A 21,688-nucleotide genomic window follows, 5' to 3' on the forward strand; every position below is an offset into this window, starting at 1 on the left:
AGATTTTCTTTCACATTATTTTCTTTCCAAAAATAAAAAAGACTTTTAAAAACTGGTCTTTTCCAAAATTGTTTTGTCATACGTTCATTCTTACAGTTCCCTGAGATGTCTAAGACATTTGTTTCCCAAAGGGGATTGTTTTTCTTTATTTGCAATGCTAAAGTGAGAAGAAATACATTTTAACACTATCAAGTTTATTTTTAAGACACATTTGAGAAACTTCTTGTCATACATAACATTATTACCCACAAAACAGGAAGCCTTAAGATAACACTCTGAAGAAAATCCAAACTCTTCCCCACCCACATAGCTTCTCATTTTTAGAACAGCATAAAACAATAATTAGAAACAGAATGGGTATATAATGTCTAAATGCTAAAACACTTTCTAAATCAACTTATTTTTACCCTTATAGACACTAATAAGTTACAAAGCTCTCAATACAAAACATTCCCATAGAGCATAACTGAAACACAGTATTAATGTACCAACTGTTCAAAAAAGCAAGTAAACAAAAAAAATCTCCAACGTTTACGAAGTTTGAAATTGTTATTTATTTTACTACCTAAACCTGTAAACTTTCTAAAACAAGTTTATCAATAAATGCTTTTTATAGATATCAAAAACACTTTCTTTTTTATTCTTCCCCTTCATAAGAATGATAAGTGAAAGAATGCATTGAAGTTGTATATGATACTTCTCTTAACACAGGAATTTTTGATATCAAATATAAGGTAAAGAATTGTGCTCAGTTTTACCTCCATCAATGAAAAACCAGCAGGAATTTTCTAGTTTACTCAAGATTCTCAGTCAAAAAGATTAACATCAAAGTCAGTCTTTTTCCTCATACAGTAACATAGGAGTGTATAAAAAAAACCTGCTGATGGAGAAACCCTGGAGTCAGCATAGATGACTGGCAGATGCAGTAAGACTATACGCAGTTAAATTTTTACCTTTCGGACTAATCGAAGTGCTTGTGTTCTTTCTACTTCATTACTCTGCTGTATGTCAATGCACCTAAAATAACAAAAAATAAAAGCATGTTTCATTGTGGGTTTTTTTTTATAGCACTAACTTTCACCTTAACAGTTAGCACACTGTGTGAGTACTCACACAACTAAATGAACGGAAGAAAACTTATGAATAATTGTTTAAAAACCTCCCTTTAAGCAAGTATACTCATAGTTAGTAGATTATGTTCAGTTTATGTAATTTTTGGTTATCTTTATCCTAAGTAAATCACTAGGATACTTTCAAATGACAAGGCATAACAACCTCAGGAACAATTTAGTACTACCTGCACCTGTCATTTCAAATAAGGCTAAAAAAGAGCACTTGTACTATTTCAAATCAATATGTTCTGTGTGCTTTCAGATCAGAAAAGTGCCTTTGCCCAGCAGAATTTAACAGCACACTAAAACTGAGCATATGTATGTGCATTAATCCAGAAACACGCACACATTTGTATCATTATAACAAACTTGGAAATTTTAATGAAGGAAGCAATAGAAATAATAGTAAATACATCTAGTCACCATGCTGGCCTTATCATCTCATTGTTAGTTTGCTCTTTAGTATCACTGTGGTGTCATAGGTTATGCTTACATTACAAATTCTCAGGCTTGAACTACTTTTTTTGTCCTGACTTTGTACTGGGCCTCTAAAGCACTATGGTAATGGTAATACAAAAACTGGAATAAATCTGACAAGGCCAAAAGCTAAGCTGAAGTGCATCTATACCAATGCACAAGGCATGGGAAATAAACAGGAGGAGTTACAAATTGTGGCACAATTGGGAAAGTATGACCTAACTGCTATCACGGAAACATGGGGGGATGAATCCATGTCCATCATGACCATCCATGATTGGAATACTCTGATTGAGGACTACAGACTTTTCAGAAGTGATAGACAGGGTAGGAGGGGGGGAGAATTGTTCTCTATGTTAGGAAGTGAATAAATTGCAAAGAGCTGTGTCTGAGAAACAGGCATGATCAGGCTGAGAGCTCGTGGGTTAAACTTGAGGATCAGTTCAATAAACGGCATGTAGCGGTTGGAGTCTGCTACAGGCCACCTAATCAGAGGGAGCCTGTTGACTAGGTCTTCTTGCTTCAGCTGCAGGAGGTCATGCTCACAGGCTCTTGTCCTGATGGGGATTTCAACGACCCAGGTATGTACTGGGATAGGTGGCAGACAATTCATGAGATTCCTGGAGTCTGTTGAGCATAATTTTGTAGTCCAGGTATTAGATGGACCAACCCAAGGTGAATCTTTACTGGAGCTAGTGCTCACTAATGAAGAGGAGGGCATTAGAAAGGTTAAGATTGGAGGCAGCCTGGGTTGCAATGACCATGCTTTGCTGGATTTTGTGATCTGGAAGAATGCGGGCCTAGCAAAAAGTAGAGCTAGGACCCTGTGCTTCAGGGGAGCAAAATTCTGGCTGTACAAGGAACTGCTGAGTGGGATCCCCTGGGAAACTGTCCGTAAGGGCATGGGTACAGAACAGGGCTGGCAGCTCTTTAGGGACACCCTTCCAAGAGCTCAATGGCTCTCCATCCCCCAGAAGAAGTAATCAAGCAGAAGAGGCAGGCAACAGACATGGCTCTGCAAGGACCAGAAGCATAAACTGAGGGAAAAGAGGGAAATATTCAGGAAGTGCAAGTAGGGTTGTGTAGCCTGGGGTAATACAGGGCTGCTCTCCACGTGTGTAGAGATAGGACTAAGAAAGTTAAGGCAAAGATGGAGCTGAAGTTGGCAAGGGATTTGAAAGATCAGTGATGGGTGAAGGGCAACAGCTGTCATCTACCTGAACTTCTGCAAAACCTTTGAAATGGTCCCTCACCACATCCTTCTCTCTAAGGATGGAGAAGTATGGATTTGAAGGATGGACTGTTCAGTGGATTAGGAATTGTTTGGCTGCACACAGCTGAACTGTTGTGATCAATTATTATGTGTGAGGATGGAAGCCAGTCACAAGCGGTGTCCCTCATGGGTCTGTTTTGGGACCAGAGCTCTTCAACATCTTCATCAATGACACAGACGATGGCATCGAGTGCATCCCCAGCAAGTCTGCAGATAACACCAAACTGAGCAGTGCAGTTGATACACTGGAAGGAAGGGAAGACATTTGGAGGGACCTGGACAGGCTGGAGAAGAGGGTGCACGAAAACCTAATGAGGTTCAACAAGGCTAAGTGCAGGCTGCTGCACTTGGTTGGGGGCAATCCCAAGTATTTATGAAAACTGGGGGAAGATCTCTTTGAGAGCAGCCCTGTGGAGAAGGACTTGGGGGTCCTTGTGGATGAGAAGCTGGATATGAGCTAGCAGTGTGCACTTGCAGCCCAGAAGGCCAACTATGTTCTAGACTGCATTAAAAAAGGGGTGAGGAGGGAGAGGGAGGTGATTGTCCTCCTCTACTCAGCTCTTGTGAGGCCCCATCTGGAGTACTGCGTTCAGGACTGGGGCCCCCAGCACAAGAAAAGTACAAAGCTCTTGGAATGGGTCTGGAGGAGGGCCACTAAGATGATCAGAGGGCTGGAACACCTCTCCTATGAGGAAAGGGTTGAGAGAACTAGGCTTGTTTAGCTTGGAGAAGAGAAGGCTCCATGCAGATCTCATTGTGGCCTTCCAGTACTTGAAAGGAGATACAAACTGGAGAGGGAACAGCTGTTTACATAGGTTGATACTGACAAGACAAGGGGGAATGGTTTAAAACTAAGATAGGAGAGGTTTAGGTTAGATATTAGGAGGAAGTTTTTCATGCAGATGGTGGTGATGCACTGGAACAGGTGGCCCAAGGAGGTTGTGGATGCCCCATCCCAGGAGGCATTCAAGGTCAGGCTGGATGTGGCTCTGAGCAGCCTGGTCTAGAGACTGGCGATGCTACACATAGCAGGAGTGTTGAAACTAGATGACCTTTGGGTCCTTTTCAACCCAGGCCATTCTATCATTCTATGCCAAAACAAGTGAAGACATGAAAATTACTAAGGTTTCAACCTACTAATAATATCACAGGTTTATTTCTGATTAGTAGCATTTGTGATTCAAGGAACATCTTTATTAATTTTTTAGATTATTCATGTGTATCAAATATTGAACAGCACTGCCCTTGCATTAGAAGTTTTGACTACTGTCCTCTTTTTAAGAGTTGGATATTATTCACCCTGAAATAAATAGACTTGTAAAACTACATATTAAGAATGTAAGAAGATACTAAACCTATTCTCAACTGTCTCAACCATGAAAAACGTACAATGTAAAATTTCAAAAAATTTCAATTTACAACAAGAAGGGAAAATTACCGGGCAATCAGGTAATCCACTTTCAACTTTAGCACCTTTTGGAGAATACTGGAGTCTCGAATGAGATAGCGAAGGGCGCGCAATCCTGCTGCTCGCACCTCTTTTGCTTCATTTAGTAAAGCTAACCGCAAGCTACAACAAAGAAAACAAAGAGAGCAAACAGTTATATAGTAGTCGGTAGATTTTACCATCTGACATACAGGTACTACCTATTCCTTTAAAATAAAGTGTGATTTTTAGAGAGCAATATCCTCAATTAATTTTCCGTCTTTGAAATATTGCACAATCCAGAAGTTGAACCCTCATCTTGCCAGAAGATGAAGACAATAGATTAATCTGAACACTGATTTACTTTTAAAATCAGTCTTGCATCCCTGAAGTAACATATCACTATGATCTGTATATGACATATTATTTAACAAAGCAGCTGAATACAAGAATAATCCTGAAAAAGTGTTCTAGATGAGTTAAAATTTCCAGGAAGATACACAGGTAGGCAAGATTTCCTTCTCTACACTGTTAACTCCTAAACATGGATCCTCAAAACAACATTTCGACACTGAACTGAGACAAATTTGTGTCTTAACTAATTAATAAACACTTATCTCTGAAGATAGTATAGCACGAAAATGTTTGTGTGAAATATGAAATTAAATGAAAATACACGTTACATAGCACAGATTTGTAAGCATCTCAACAAATAACCAGAGCACATTTTTACCTACAAAGATTTTGAAAATATTGAAAAAGTGTGTTACTTGCACCAGTATAAATTACCCTAAACATAACTGTCATCACAGTGCATATCGTAAATACAGCAGGTTTGGTGGTTTTTTTTTTGTTTGTTTTGTTTTTGTTTTTGTTTTTTTTTTTTTAAAGAAGGAAATGCTCTGAAGACCTCCAGATATACAGCATGATAGTACTAAGTGGCACACAGGCCATCTGAAGGCCCTTAATACATTTGTCCACTATCCTTAACTACAAAGGAACAAAATACTCTTAGCCACATATTTTACTAGGACTGCTTCAGCAAACATCTGAGAATGTAAACAGTTCAGCCAGTGAAATGGAATTTCAACCTATACTAAGAGATTTGTTTTTTGTTTTTTTCCTGTTCTTATTCTAAAACGGTCATGCACAATAATCAGCTATTTTGAGGCCAAGATCTTCTGGATCTTTCTAGAGATCAATTAGTCAGTCCATGTAGAAGTCATTTTAACAGTAATTTACTCTATGAAACATCTAGACAAAATAGAAAGGCTGACATACCACATGGAAATAAAGATGAACTGATTATTACTTTCTATATCCAGCAGGGAATTATTTCAGGAAGACCATAATTACTGTAAAATCAAATATGATTTTTCACATAGAAGTCGAGTGCTACTAATTGTCTTTGCTTACTTTAAGCTCAGTCAGTAGGAAATAAGAAACAGATTTTAAATATTGTGATGTTAGGAAAAATCCTTCCTGTACAAAAGCAGAACTAGGAGTTATTGCCAGAGTCACTCGGGCAAAGCAGACAAAAAGAAGGATAAGCAAGTCTTCAGCTGTCTTACGCAGATAATAGGTATTTCTTAGGTCATGAGTCATCCTTTGTTTCTAGTACTGCAGATTTATAGAGAAGGAAGTCAGAGAGGAGCACATAAAACTCACTTCTTCTAAATGATACTCTTCTATTTGGACTTTACTATTTAGAATTGGTTTGGATGTTTCAGTTTAGAACACTCCAGAGTTTCCTTCTAATAGAGAAAGTATGCATTTCTCAAGAAAACAACGTTGTTGCCACCCATGATGTATCTTAAGACAGCCAAATACTGTTTCAAGATTTTTATCCCAAGAAAAGTGCATTTCTATATTCGAGAGGAAAATTTTCTTGAACAACAACAATCCTTCTCATAGAGTTTTTTTAAAGCAATAATGCTCGTGTTTGTTCTACAACTCACAAGAAAAGACAAAGTTAATTTGTAGACAAGAATTAGTCGAAAAACTACCAACAGTGAAAGCACTATGAGGGACAACACTATGAAGTTACCCAAAAGCAGAATAGGCATATCATTATTTAAAAAATGACAAAGCATGGAAAATGCAGACTGCCTGAAAGATGTGCAAAATGAGCTGATCTGAGACAGCCAGCACAGCTTCATCAAGGGTAAATCATGCCTGACCAATCAATCTGGTGACCTATGACAATGACTACATTAGGGGACAAAGGAAGATACGGTCCTTGCATATGGTCCAACACCACATCCTCATCTCTAAGATAGAGAGACGTGGATTTAAAGATGGTCTATTAAGAGAATATGAACTGGTTAGATGGTCACAGTCAGAGGGTTGTCATCAATGGCTCTATGTCCAGGTGGATGCCAACTACAAGAAGTCTCCACTAGGGGTCTGCCTTGGGACTAGCACACTTTAACATCATGATTAATAACATACATAGTGAAATCAAGAGCAATCTCGGCAAGTTTACAAAAGACAATAAACTGAGTGGTACAGTTAATATAAAAGGAAGGGATGTCATCCAAAGGGACCTGGATGAGCTTGACATGTGGGCTCACCTGAACCTAATCGGTTCAAGAAGGCCAAGCATACTTGGGTGGGTCAATCTCAGATATATGTACAGACTAGGGGAAGTACTCATTGAGAGCAGCCCCGCAGAGGACTCTGGGTTCCTGGTGGGTGAGAAGCTTGACATGAGCCAGCAGTGGACATTTTCAGCCCAGAAGGTCAACCGTATCCTGGGCTGCATCAAAAGAGTGGCCAACAGAGAAAGGGAGGTGATTGTTCCTCCATCTGTTCTGCCCACACGAGGCCCAAGAGGAGAACTGAGCTCAGACCAAAGCTGGGCTCAGCTCACGAAAGATATGGAGCAGTTGGACTGGGTCCAGAGGAAGGCCACGAAGGTGACCAGAGGGCTGGAATACCTCAGCTACAAAGAAAGGTGATAGAAGCTATCCGTTTTCAGCCTGGTGAAGGGAGCTTATAAACAGGAAGAAGACCAATTCTTCACACAGACAGGTAGTGACAGAACAAGAAGTTTTATACAAGAAGAAGGGAGGTTTATGTGAGATCTTAAGGGGGAACCCTTTACTCAGATGGTTGTGAGACACCAGAGAAGCTGTGGATGCCTGATGACTGCAGACATTCAAGGCCAGGTTGGCTAGTGCCCCGGTCAGCATGATCTAGTGGGTGGCAACAACTCACGGCAGGTGGATGGAACTAGAAGATCTTTTAGGTTCCCTCCAATCCAAGCCACTTTACAGTTAGCTGACAAAGTCCTAAATTAGAGGTTTTAAAAATCCATCAAGCTCCAATAAAAGCAATTACATGTAGAAAACTACAAGGCCGAACCAAAACCTTTCAACTGAAAACAAAATAAAGAAACTAAGGCACCAGCTGATCAACGATCAAACCACAAGACCTGAGAAAACATACTGGGCAAAACCAACAAATCTGACCTTTTAAAGCCAATAATCACAAAAGAAAAAAAGAAAAAGAAAATCGGGAGGGAAAGAGTGTAAATAACACAAACATATATGTATGTGTGTATGAACATGTCTGTGTGTTCTCATGCAAAAAAATTAAAAAATGAATCAGATCTACTGGAGAACCAAAAGAGGAAGAAGAATGAAGCAAATGAGACGGACAGAAGTCTGCGAGAAACATGCCTTCTTCATATTAAGTCACTGCTCTGCAAGGTAATTTCTATCCTATTGCCTTTTTTATTATACTAATTGTTGGAATAAGAAATGAAAACGGTAGAAGAGCTGAAAGAAATTAGGAACTACTAGATATGAAGTTTGATGGGCCAGCGTGAAGTGTTTGGAAAGAACATTTACATGAAGTATCTTCATACATTTGTTAGCATTCAATAGAATTGAATTATAAAACAGTAGCAATCACAACAGAGGAAAGATAATAAACTTGTCTACAGAAAAGATTCCATAGATAATCCAGGCAACCCTCAGATATTCTTGAAAGAAAACTAGCTTACCACATGAGGAAAAAAAAACACAGTTTATGCAAACTGACTTCTGGTAATCTTTTGAAATACTTGAAAGGAGTTGCTACAACAGTATATTAAAAAAGAAATACTTCCCTAAGTTAGCAAACCCAACTTTAACACAAGAAGTTGCTGAAGACTGAAGAAAGAGATATACATTTTAGGGTGATGAAAACTGGTCACATAAATCAACAGGATGAATGCAAAGAGCTAAGATGAATGAATGGAAGATTTCTGTCCTGACAAATTTTATCCTGATTTTTATTCTGTTAAGTATCAGATTCACAATCTCCTTTGAAAAACAGCATTTAATACACAATTCATATTTTGGAAAAAGACTGTGAGAAAATTATAGATAGCATTATGTTAACTAGAATAGGATAAGGCTATAATAATTTTCAAGGCAATTTAACAATTACCTGTATCTAAAACAAGATCATGAAAATTCAAGATTGTTAAATTTGAGATAATGCAAAGGATTTTGAAGCAGCCATTGGATCAACTAAGTGATTCTGAGCTGCACGCTATGCGCATATCTGATTAAAAGCTGAAGAGATATTATGATGATATAAGGGATAAAAACTTAACAGCATTCTACTTACTCCAGTATTTTAAGTGTCACTAGAGAAATTAAAAACTTACTACGATAGCCTTAAGACAGATAAACTTCCATACTGACAAAAAGTACAGAAGGACTAACAAAGGACAAAAGTAGAAAGAATATTTGCTGCCTACCACGGCTTCATTCTAAGACTTATTTCCTAAACTGCCTCATCCCCACTCTCTACAGTAAAAAAAAAAGTTATGGTTTTGACAGGTTTCTGAACCCATCAGATAACTGTACATATTATAAACTTCAAATGGCCAAAGCCTCTCAGTATGTTAAAGACCTCAAAAATTTGAGGCCTACCAGTGTTAAACGCTCTTCATGGCTCAAGATCTCTGCTAAGCTATCAATGGCCTGATGCTCTGTAAACCAGCAAGATCTGCACTGAGAGAATAAAACATGTCACTATTATCTCCATCTGCTGGCAGAAAAGAACTGTAAGGTACCTAGACCAACTAAAAAGAATGAGTTCTAAAAATCAGATCTTCTAACTCAAGAATAACTGTATTTACTGCAGATTACTGTCCACACTACAAATGTCCTTAAATTTGTCAAGCATTCTATCAGGATTAATGGCATCAAAATGTAGAATTTTATAGGAAATGTATGATTTTTCTTGAAATCTTTAATTCCCTTGCAGTGTAATGTTTTAAAGTTAACCATTTATACGCCACAAGTGCAGAAGCTCATACAACATTTTTTATATCCAATTAACTCCTTGAATTCAAAATGAATTTGTTCTCTACTACAAGATTAGCATATGAAAATCTAAGGCAAAGTTAAGAATGTCAGAAGAGCAAGTTACAAACTTAAATTATTTCCAAAAGAATATACGTATTTAGCCTAGCTCAAGGTCACATCCTACACTCACTAGAAAGTTCAGCATTTACAGCTTTTTTTCTTTTCTCTGTCTGCTGAGAATATTTTTATCCAATTGTGTCAGGATTAGCAGATCTCTGAGAATTTTTTTTCCTATAAAAACAAACAATATTTGTGTAACCTTTCCAGATTTGTATTTAAAAATGTGTGGTAAATTTTTAATTGTGAAGCTATACCCTCCAGTGATGTTTTGTATCAACGCAGAACACTACAGCAGATAAAAGAAATGAGGAGATTATTAAGTACTGAAGTTTTAAACAGCTAAATATGCATCCACAGAAATATGAGCATTTAAAATAACATTCAGCTTAGTCAGAGAAAATCAGTTATATTTAACAAAACAAAAGTACCTACAGCATCTGCACAAAAATCACTGATTTTACTTAACTTTTACTTAGATTTTACTGATTAGCTTCTCTAAAATTGCTCTCCTAAATTAGGAGACTACATTCGAAAGAACAAAATCATTAAATACTGGATCTTGTTTCTTTTATACCATCAACACTGAACCTCAGTGCAAATTTGCCAATGCCTACACAAATTCACAGAAGCTATGGAAATAGGCACGTAGTTACTTTTAACTGTCAGAAATTGATACAGAATATAGGAAAATTCCACTTGAAAGTATACACACAGTATCTTAGCAGCAAGTTGAGTGGCACTGCAAAGCATATGCACATACATGAAAATACAATGTTCACCTTTAAATCTGAGATCAAAATGCAGAGTATGTACGCTCCAAATTTCTTAAAAAAAAAAAGACTGTTATACAAGTCTTCCTGCAAGTACTGAGACATTTAAAGGTCTTTTTGCATTTGAGAAAATATAGAACAAATACTCATACTACTGTTTTTTTCCCCTTTGCCTGAAAGTGTATTATTTACTTCTGATTTTTTACACAAAATGTTCATAAAGTGTTATGACATTTTAAACACACTGGAGCTATAAAATATCAGGATCAAAAATACAAAGTAAGTTTATTTAATTGCACTTGAATCAATTAAAGTATCATAGTTTTACCAAAGTATTCTAGTAGCATCCCTGTTTTCCATATAACTTACCATATTATGATCCTGTCATACGTAAAACCTAGCTTTTCTTCAGCATGGCCAGTATTACAAAGAAGCTGAAAAAAAAAAAAAAAAAAAAAAAAGGAAAAGAGCATATGTTACTTACAACTCTATAAAAAATGACTGCATAAAATGTAAGATATTTGGTAGTACTTCCCAAGTAATGCAAGGAATTTCATTCATCACACGGGGAAGCACACCAGAAATCAGACTTCCTTGATTATTTTTGCTGCCACTATTCTGTTCTATATACATGTGATACAGAAGTCATACTCCTCTTAGAAGAGAAATGCTTGCACAACTGTATAAATTGCCTACTGACAGATTTTTCAACTCTACTTTCAAATGCCATATTTCAGATTCTTCCTCCAGCTGCTCTCAGGCTATCTGTAGAACATGTGCTTGTTGTGCAACTGGTAACCTCAGCAGAGATTAGAAAGCCTGAAGAATGTAAAACATTTGCATTGAAAAACACAGATATGGTAACAGTTTTGAAGCAGCGCTAGACACATATTGTCCACAGCAGCACAGGCACACAAAAAAGGAGAAGCTGAAAATGTGTCCCTCAACAGATATTTAGCCTGACCTGACATAGGATTTGCAATTTTTGGTACCTCTAAAATAAGTGCAAAGGTTGAATGTATACCTATAAGCTGTAGGAACTTCTAAACACTTCAAGCTCATTTGTCAGTCACGAGGCTTAATTTTTATAAATGCAGTTTTCAAGGCAGTAACCAGTCTCAAAAGGAGCAAATCAAGTCCGTGTCATGCTTTAACATATTGAGAAAAAAAAATTTTCTTCAAGAAGACCCGATACTGTTCTCCTTCATATGAGCAGCAAAGTTCCTAGACATCTTATTTACTGCCCATTCCTAAAATAATAAAACAGTACTATAGCCAAGTGTGAAAGCACTAGAAGTAAAGGACTTCCAAAAACTCAAGTGACTAATAACTGACTGCAATAGTTCTGCAGTTTGTCCCTTTCTTTTGAAAGAGCTATTCATTGAATTCTAAGTCACAGAAGTATTAACAGTTTTCCTCTATAAGGAAAGTCAGTGTTTGTGCAACTAGTGAATACCACAGGAATTATTAAAATACAGAAACACTCCTATTAATTCATTTTTATTAGCACAACAGTCATTCAAAATGAAGACATTTTAATTTTATGCTCAACAAGAACAAGTTCTTGCAATTACATTACGTATTAAGAAATATTTTTTTATTCTGAGAAAAATGCACAACTATGCTGAAAACCAAAGCTGTTAGCGAGACAGAGTATTGTAGCCAAAAGATGGAGCTGATCGAGGCCAATTTAATAATCTAAGTTAAATGTAATCTTGCCAATTTTCCATTTTTCTTAGCAGCAGCTATAAGCAAAAGTAAAACATATGGAAAGTTATTATACAACCAGCTTCCCCCACCTCTCAATTTTAAATAATAAAACTAGGCAATTGCATGCCTTAACTGGTTGTGACAATATGTGAAATCCTACTGCCAATCTGTTTTTATGCCATATTGCTGGACTGCCTAAGGCCACCACTGCTGCCTTAGCATTTCTATTGATATCTCATGAACTGTAAAAATTGGCTGGCAGAGTGTAAGCAAAACAGTGTGAGAAGACAGCAAGTAAAAAGTTTCTTGTTCACTTCAGACAAGTTCATCAGCAGTCATTCAGGTTTAGTCATTATATATCTAGACCTCTCCCCTCAATCTCCCCACTAACAAATGAGAAAATTGAATTTAGCGTACACCAGACCATTTTCAGCAGCCTTTTCCCTACATTCTGACATATGAACAAGCTGCTTATTTCAATGGTTCTGCAGACCAGCCTCAGAATATACCCCTACAGAGGCATAGTTCTGTTTAACATGCAAAGGGAATTATAATTACAAATGCAGAGATTTTATTTAAAAAGCAGTTGGTCCTGGTCCTGTCATTTAAAATGACATTGGATTGTCATTTCAGGTAATCTCAAGCCTTACACCCGGATGAGATTTCAATTTTTTCTTCCATATTCTTCCATAAACTAGAAACAGCATTGTAACTGATGTGTGCACAACAGCAGGCTGCAGAGAAACTCGTATCCTGAAGTGCCACTATGCACTCAGTTCTCAATTCTCAAGACTAGACTAGAGCTAGTGCAAAATAACTGCTCTCTGTCAAACACTTACAGTGTGGCTATTAGCCCCTTGGTACCAACTGTTTTCAACAGTTTGATCTTAGTTTGAAACTCAGTCATAAAAACTGACGTTATTTTGTAACTTCAGGAAAGTTTAACTGCTGTATGAATTTCTGAATATGATAATTGTTATCAGTATGTGAAGTGTGTGCATGCATGTGAAAAACCCCTCACAAGAGAATTAATAGTTAAAACTAGCTGAAAAAAAAAGTAAACAAGACTAGCTACTAGTTATTCTCACTCCAAGGGGCCACCATCACTTAAGCACTGGATCTCTTTAGAATTTGCACAGTATCATGCTCTTACAGGATTACCAGCTAGAAAATAATTTAAAAGATGAACAGCAAGTTCAGAATTCAAATTTATGAATTATGAGATTTATGAGTTACAGTAGTATATAACCTAAACAACTGGTAACGTTAATCTTGAACATAAGATAGTCCTATTAAGAGTGTTTTCTTTGCAATAGGCATATATCACGTTTGAGATTAAGACTTTTTTTTCTGCTTCACAGGCTGCTCTTAAAACTGCATAAAGAACAAAATGTTGGGCTCCACATTTCAAGACTAGACACACTGGAGCAAGTGGAGCAGCAAAATATATGTAGGAGATAGAAAATACATTGAGTTAATTTACCTAAGAAAAAAAAAAATACCTGTAAAGTAAGGCTGGATTGATATGCATTTAGAAGGGAAGAAAGTTACAGAGGCTGCCTATAAATAAGATACTGGTCAGCTGGTCTGAATGCTTTGGGTATTTGCTTGGTTATAAAAGTCTGGTCTGAAATACACTTAAGGCAAAAATCTTTCTACTTTCTTTCCATTTCACTTTCAAATAACATTACGCAGATCAATGAATCTGGACCTAATGCAGTAATTTTTGTAGTTTGGCTCAATTCCTGACAAAGACAAGTCTGCAATGTAGGCAAGAAGGCCAACTGTACCCTGGGTTGATCAAGAGAAGCGCAACCAGCAGGACAAGAGAGGTTAATTCGGCCCCTCTACTCTGTTCTTGTAAGATACTACCTCTCCTTGAGTACTGTGTTCAGTTCTGGAGCCCCCAACACAAGAAGGACATTGAGCTGTTGGAGCAGGTCCAGGGGAGGGCCACAAAGATGATCAGAGGGCTGGAGGGAGGAGTACCTCCCATACACGGACAGGCTGAGAGCTGGGGCTCTTCAGCCTGGAGAAGGCTCCAGGGGGACATTATAGCAGCTTTCCAGTACCTGAAGCAGGCCAACAGAAAAGCTGAGGAGGGACTTTTAATAAAGGCATGTAGCAACAGGATGAGAGAAAATGGCTTCAAACTGGAAGAGGATAGATTTAGACTAGATATTAGGAAGATATTCTTTACTGTGATGATGGTAAGACCCTGGAACAGGTCACCTAGTGAGGCTGTGGATGCCCCCTCCCTGGAAGCATTCAAGGCCAGGCAGGATGGGGCTTTGAGCAACCTGGTCTAGAGGGAGGTGACCCTGCCTATAGCAGGGCATTGGAAGGAGATGACCTTAAAGGTCCCTTCCAGCCCAAACCATTCTATGATTCTACGAAACATTCCTAACTGTAACGCTTAACAGTTTATTCAAGTTTGTAGGCACAAGCATCATCAGAACACTAAACATCTTCTTTTACCCTGACAATGCTGCAGTTCACTAAAACAGCAAAAATTATCCTACCATTTAAATTCCTAGGATTAATCAAATACACTTCATGTTTTTTATATTTACATATATATAAATATACACATGTGCACACAATCTCTATTTTGCATGCTAGAATTGCTTACATCTAAAATTTAAAGTTTTTGATATAATGGTAAATTAATGGGAATAGCACAAAACATCTATGAACAGATGATTTAATACTAGCATGAAACAATACTTACTCTAGGCCAAACAGTGACTAAATTACAGTGAGGATTTTTTTTTTTTTTTTTTGTATGTTTACTGTCAGCCATGAGTTTTTCATGCTACTTGGATGAGTCATAGCAATATGAGCAACACATCAACATGTCTTGGATACAGTAGCTGAAAACAAAACCACAGGAGGTCAACAGCATACACAAACTAAGTGCACAGACTCTTCCATGTTTAAAACTGACAGAACAGCTATAGCAATTAATAAGTAAAATTTGATATTATTCCATATGTCCAAAATGCTATTATTACACTAATTTTTGAAATACAGATTGAATCACAATGGTAAGATGAACGAAGAGGTCACTTAGAAGATTACAGTACTACTAGAAAACTTTATGGAAACTACAGATTCTTGATTTAGACCCATTTTTTCTTCCAAGTTTGTTCCATAGCTAAATATCCCTATCAGTTACATACTTTATAGAGGTACCAAGTTTTGTTCATAATGGTATTTGGATAAATGTTACAGTCAGTAATTACTGCATTCAGACTTTATGATCTTTGGGACAACAAAGACCCTAAAATGACAGTGGAAGCAAAAAACAAGACAATGCAATGGTCCATGAATCAGACAGACACACACTTTGGGACAGCCCCCAGACTCAGCCCACTTTGCATCAAAATCCAACAGCATGCTCAAAAGCTAGCAGATGCACAGAGCAGGAGAGACTCATTAGAAGACAAACCAAAAAGTTTTTGAGCTGACTGATAATTTTTTTCTATTATTTATGCAATTCAGCTGGTAGGGTCCAGATAAAAAGAATTATGTTACAATTTGTCCTGAAAAATGAAACTGTCTGTGAATGAACAAAAGTGCTTCAAAATCTGTTTCTGTTCTTTTTTTCCCTGTTAATATTTAAACAGTGTTAGCTTTAAAAAGTATAAATCTCTCAAATGCTAACAGGAAAATAAACCTTATATATTGCAGGATTCTAAATGAATATTTCAAATACAAAAGATCTTTTCAAGTAGGTAAATACAACTGTACTGTTCCTTCTGGTTTTCGGTAATTCATCACTTACTACTTCTCAATGGGGTGGGAAAAAACCTCCAGAAAGCACCATCATGTTTTGTTATTAATCAGTATAAGATGGGAAACTACAAGGCGGTTGCCTTCTCTGGATGGCTTTATAAATCAAAGTTGCTTAAGCAAAGACAGCTCACTGAAGCCAGAGGCACATAACATTCTAAACCACTATTATAACTGCAGGTGCAACCGTCCATTTATTAAAAGGTCAAATCCTCAGTTTTCAGGTCAAAATTCTCATTACTTAAATAGCGATAAAGGCATTTTGAAAGTTACGTGATTGTTTTTGCCCAGTACAGGCCAGGCAGTCCTCCATAAATCATTTTACCTTCAAAGTCACTGCTTCAAGTACTAGCTGATGAGTAGCAGAAAAGGAGAAAAAAAATTGAGAACAAAATATTCTTTTCAGTACTCTGAATATCAATCAGAACCGTGAATGTTACGGTTTTGAGTAGAAAATGTAAACGTTACATTCTTGTAAGATGAGGATATTTCATGTTCTGCAATCAAAAAGTCAAGGAATTGAACACTAAGGCTTTTACTAATTAGTAATACTAACTAATATTTGATGAATGAAATACAACTTTCCATAAAATACCAGCATACTTCGCACAGTAATTACACACGCTGCACTTCTCTTGAAAGGAAAGAAAAATGGAAATATAATTCCAACCCTGACACACTAATTTCACACTAAGTATCTGCCTTAAACCATCATTCTTGGAAATAAAGAAAGAAATCCTACTTACTGCTCATCACAATTATTTTAATCTTTTTTTTTTTTTTAAACAGTTATCTAACTTCTGCATAAAATCTTGGGAGTCCAATAATTCTTTAAATAAAAGTACACAACTTTAAAATAATTTTGTGTATTTGTACTCCTGATAACATACAAGTAAAAGAAAAAAATCCTTGAAAATCTAGTCTCTTTCATGGGAAGAAATCTAAACTTATCTCAGATACCACTGAATTAATGCAAAGTTTAAAGCCAACCACAAAGTCTGCCAGGAAAGTCATGTTAACTTGTTACTAGTTTTCACCTGAATAGAAGTGTTCTGCTCTCTCTGACCAGAAGACTAGGGCAGTACTACTTTGAAATGTAGCAGCTACCCAGTCTTTGAAGGAAAAATTTGGGTCAGCAGGAAGCAATTGTTTCACGCTAACATTTTTCAACCATTTTGCTGCTTTTTTTAGTGTAGTAACATTCATAGTAGGAGTTTGGAGTTTATAGTTTGGTTTCTTTTTCATACTATTTTTTCTGAAATACACTATTAAAAATGTCAGAGTTACTTTCGCTACCCACAGTATAAAAATACAGGGTGCCAAAGCACTGGCACAGACTGACCAAACGGGCTGTGGACTCTCCTCCTTGGAGATCTTCAGAGGCCACTTAGACATGATCTTGGCTACCCTGCTGGTAGTCCCTAACAAGTAGTGGGAACAGATGGACCCAGAGGTCATGTCAACCTCAGCCTTTCTATTATTTTGTTATTATAGACTTCCACATGGATCATTAAATGCTAGAATACACAGACAAACGAAGTTCATCAACACCAGTAAGATTTCAAGACAGAATACAGACATCCTCAGCTGTTAACTTATCAAACAAACATATCAAACATTCTTTTGCCTTCCACATACTTCTATTTCACAAACAAGGAACTGAGACTATGTCAATTCATAGCAGCAGATGAGAGTGCAGAAGTGAAATAAAAAACTCCCCCCGGCTCCAAACTTTTAACCACTAGAATGAAAAACCAAGGACAGTTTGATCATTGAGGTTTGCTGCTTCAGAGCTGTCCCAGCCAGAACCACAGCAACTGAGTGGGAGGTATAGGGGGGGTTCGGTCGTTCCCTCATCCAGGGATCCCTGAGACAACAGAGCAGCCGGGCAGCTCTCGAGAGAACAGCTGATGTGGCATGGGCGTTGCCGGGGCAACGGCTCTGCGTCCACACCCTCTGCCTAGAAAGTGCCTCCGGGACAGAGAGGATGAGTCGGGGTGTGGGAATCACGTGGGCTGTTTTTACGAGGAGAAACTGTAAGCCATCCATCCACAGGACTACGTAGCGAGGAAGGTTGTTATCACTGTGAAGAGAGTGATAAGTGCGGGGGCTCCTGTTAACGACATGGCAACGGGGCGAGGGCAGAGCCAGCACTACCGGGAGCAGGGCGGGACTGATCAGTCACCCCATTAAGGCTGTCTAGTAGTGTTAGTGAGCCTGCTGGTTTGCCATGCCTGCACCCTGGCAGAAGGCTACCGCCACAAACACTGTAGAGACCCAGACAGAGGTCCCATGTTCACATAAAAGGAAGACTGCAGCCAAGAAGAATGTGGAGACCCAGACTGAGGTCCAAACACAAGATGCTAGTGTGCAGGTCACTGGCTGTGATGAGTGCCAGAGCCTGGCCTTCGCAGTACCAGGTGATGGAGGCAGAACTTGTATACGATGTGACCATCGAAACGACTTACTCAGCTTTGTGGTCATCTGGAAGCAGGAGGTGGAAAGGCTGAGGACCATAAAGGACTGTGAGAGGGAGATTGATTGGTGGTGCCAGTCCCTATCAGCCCCAAGATCTTGGCACACAGATGAGGCTTCACATGGAGCACCATCACCCCTTGCCGCCCTGCAAACAGGTGGTAGAGGGGAGCCGGCGCACAGGCAGTGCTGCAGTGAGCCCCCGTCCTCACTCTCCCTAACAACAACAGTGAAGAACTGGGGGGTGTACGGCAGTGGCAAAAGCAGTGTAACACCCCTAGAAAGGCACTGGGGTGATATTCAACAGACAGTGCTGAACCCCCTGCCCTGCCACTGCCAAGCAGAGCAAGGCAATTTGAGAGAGGAGGAGTGGAAATTGGATACTGGCTCAGCAAAGTGGGCATCCCCCATCCCAACCATCCTCGGCTCCCCAGGTGCCTCTGCGCAATAGTTATGAGGCCCTGGAACTCGAGGGAGAGGTGAGTCGGGGTGTGGAGGGAGGTCCACACGTGAGGTTGCCTCAGGTGAAGTGATCAACCCCACACCTCAAGACAGCCTCCATCCAGAAGAACAGAAGGGCGGTTGTCGTAGGCGGCTCCTTGCCGAAAGGAAGAGAAGGCCCTATATATCAGCCTGACCCTACCTATAAGGAGGTGTGCTGCCTCCCTGGGGTACAGGTCAGGGACATTTCTAGGAAACTTCCTGGACTGATTCACCCTTCTGATTATTACCCCTTATTGATAGTTCAGGCTGCCAGTGATGAAGTTGCTGAAAAAAGCCTAAGGACTATCAAGAAAAACTGCAGAGGACTGGGGGGGTGGGAGGGCTAGTTGATGGAGCGGGCATGCAGGTATGTTTTCTTCTATATCTTCAATGGCAGAGAAGGATACTGAGAGGATCCAAAAAACCCACCTCATAAACAAATGGCTTAGAAGTTGGCGCAAACACAGGAATTGTTTTTTTTTGTTTTTTTTTGTTTTTTTTTTTTTTTTTTGACCACACATCAATTTACTCAGCACCTGGCATAGTGGATGCAGATGGAAGTAGCCTGTCTCCAAGGAGTAATAGGATCTTAGCCAAGGAACTGGCAGCACTCACTGAAAGGTGAAGGGGGAAGGGGACAAAATGAGGGCTGCTGGGGTTGAGTGGGTCATTTGAGGGCTCATACCAAGCTTGATGGGCAAAAAATGTGGAGTATAAAGGGATGGACTAGGGCAGGGGGATGCTGAGGATGCTGCTGTTCTAGGGGATCCTAGATCCTCTGTAAAGGCGGTGAGATGGAAAACCCAGCTGAAGTGCCTTTATACCAATGCACACAGCCTGGGAAATAAGCAGGACAAATTGGAAACCACGATGCACTTGGAAATTTATGACCTTGTTGCTACCATGGAAACATGGTGGGTGAAAAACAATAGGAAGACATTCTACAGGTACAGTGGCCAGAAGAGACAGGCCAAAGGGAATGTAAGTCCTTTGGTAAATGTAAAAGGAGAGCTGGCTTCAGTGGATGAAGAGAAGGCTAAGGTACTGAATGAGTTCTTTGCCTCAGTCCTCACTGGCCACACATGAGCCTTTTACTGCAGTTTAACAGTGGCTTTCTTGACCTAGTTTGGAATCTCAGTAACAGTAGCAGCAATTGTCAGTTAGTGGATGCAGATGCCATTTAAAAAAATGACAAAAAGATTTTACTGTGAATAAGCAGTTTCTCAGCAAATGATATGCATTTTCATTTACTCTGAAGCAACTCGATGAAGTACTTAAAGCTTTGTTATTAGAACACTAAAAGACAAGTTTACTTGCTATCTTAAGTTTGTTCACAGCACTCACGCTCCTGCCAAATGTATCTCATGCTATCACTGGAGTGTTGTAGAATTTATAAGGAGTGCTTTCAACAGCCAAGAAACATGCCCACTTGAAAGATTATGATAAATGTTTGTCCTTCTCATATCAATTGGCTCCAAATTTACCCCTGATCTTTCATTCTTGAGCACCTCAAAACTGTTAAGTAGCCTCCTGGCTGTCTTAATGTTATCACATGAAACAATGATAATTTAAACTTTGCTTTCCCACAAATTCTCTACTACCATTTCCTTTCCTGGTTACTGCCAATTGCGGAATCCATCTTGTGTGGCTGAGACATAGGTTTCATCTCCAAGAATGCAGCCTTAAATGTGACACTACCAGAAGGGTGTACCAAGTCCTGTGTGTCAGTACATTTGCTCAGGTAACACAAACACTGTAGCACCATTGCTGCCTATCCCACTTAAAGCAATACATTTCTCTCTTGCCTTGATATCTGGAATACCTATTAAGCCATAACTATTCATTATCCTACAGCAGACATCTTTTTCCCAACTCACTCCTCACCTCCCAGTCTTCTCTGCCCACTTACGCAAGCTGTTCTTCGATCAAAAAAAAAAAAAAGTAATCACACTTGCTCTCATTCTGACTCTTTCACAGTCTCTTTCCTCACTCTATCATCTCCTTCTGCAGTTATTAACTACTGAATCCTGCCATCTCCCAACATACTTATCAAACTTTCAAACAAAGATCTTTTATATTCCCATGATCAGGAACTTTCAATTTGAAAAAAAAAAAAAAACACCTAAAAAAAAATCAGCAATATAGATCACTTAGTGAAATTGATCCTTTAAATCTTTTTCATTATCAACAATGGAAGTTGACAGCTTTCACACTGTTAATACTGCTCAAGCCACTCCCTATCATGCTCCCTAATACAACCCTCCCACTCACTATGCTTTGCCAGTTAACATCCAGAGAGTCATACATTTCAGATATTTTATTCAATCCTGTGAAGCATGAACCAATCCTTTAGCTCTATCCGAGCAACTTAATCCCTGAATTAGGAGACAATTCAGATTCCTAAGCATTACAATACTACAAAGTCAGTCAGCAGGCACAAATTTCAGCATTACTTTGTATTCATTTGTTTGCTTGTCTTTGTTTATTCCTTCCCACTCACAAATCTTGTAAACTTTCACGCACTATTTTATTATACTGTTTGATGAATTTTACAGACATCTGAAAGAGTACATGCAAAGTGTTTTGTCCATTTCACCACTTGCTCTGACATCATATGAGTACCTACCTTAGTAAAATTGTTCAAGTGGCCTAGTTTCCTCATATTTGATACGCCTTGTAACTTGGCCACATTCTGAAGAATCTCTCTCATGTTATCACAGGGTTCTGAAAAAAAGACATGT

General features: G+C 38.7%; 1 protein-coding gene across 1 annotated transcript in view; it reads right to left on the reverse strand.

Moving 5' to 3' along the window:
* Positions 1-21,688, reverse strand: part of RICTOR (RPTOR independent companion of MTOR complex 2) — an 80,332-nt gene that overhangs the window by 40,250 nt on the left and 18,394 nt on the right. The window contains exons 3-6 of the mRNA XM_085214540.1: positions 21,574-21,671; positions 10,854-10,918; positions 4,301-4,432; positions 954-1,017 (exon numbers count right to left, since the gene is read on the reverse strand). Coding sequence (XP_085070666.1) covers positions 954-1,017; positions 4,301-4,432; positions 10,854-10,918; positions 21,574-21,671 — 359 coding nt within the window. The remainder of the gene's footprint in view (positions 1-953; positions 1,018-4,300; positions 4,433-10,853; positions 10,919-21,573; positions 21,672-21,688) is intronic.

This window comes from Meleagris gallopavo, chromosome Z, assembly GCF_905368555.1.
Source record: "Meleagris gallopavo chromosome Z, MGAL_WU_HG_1.1, whole genome shotgun sequence".
In the NCBI taxonomy this organism is placed as follows: domain Eukaryota; kingdom Metazoa; phylum Chordata; class Aves; order Galliformes; family Phasianidae; genus Meleagris; species Meleagris gallopavo.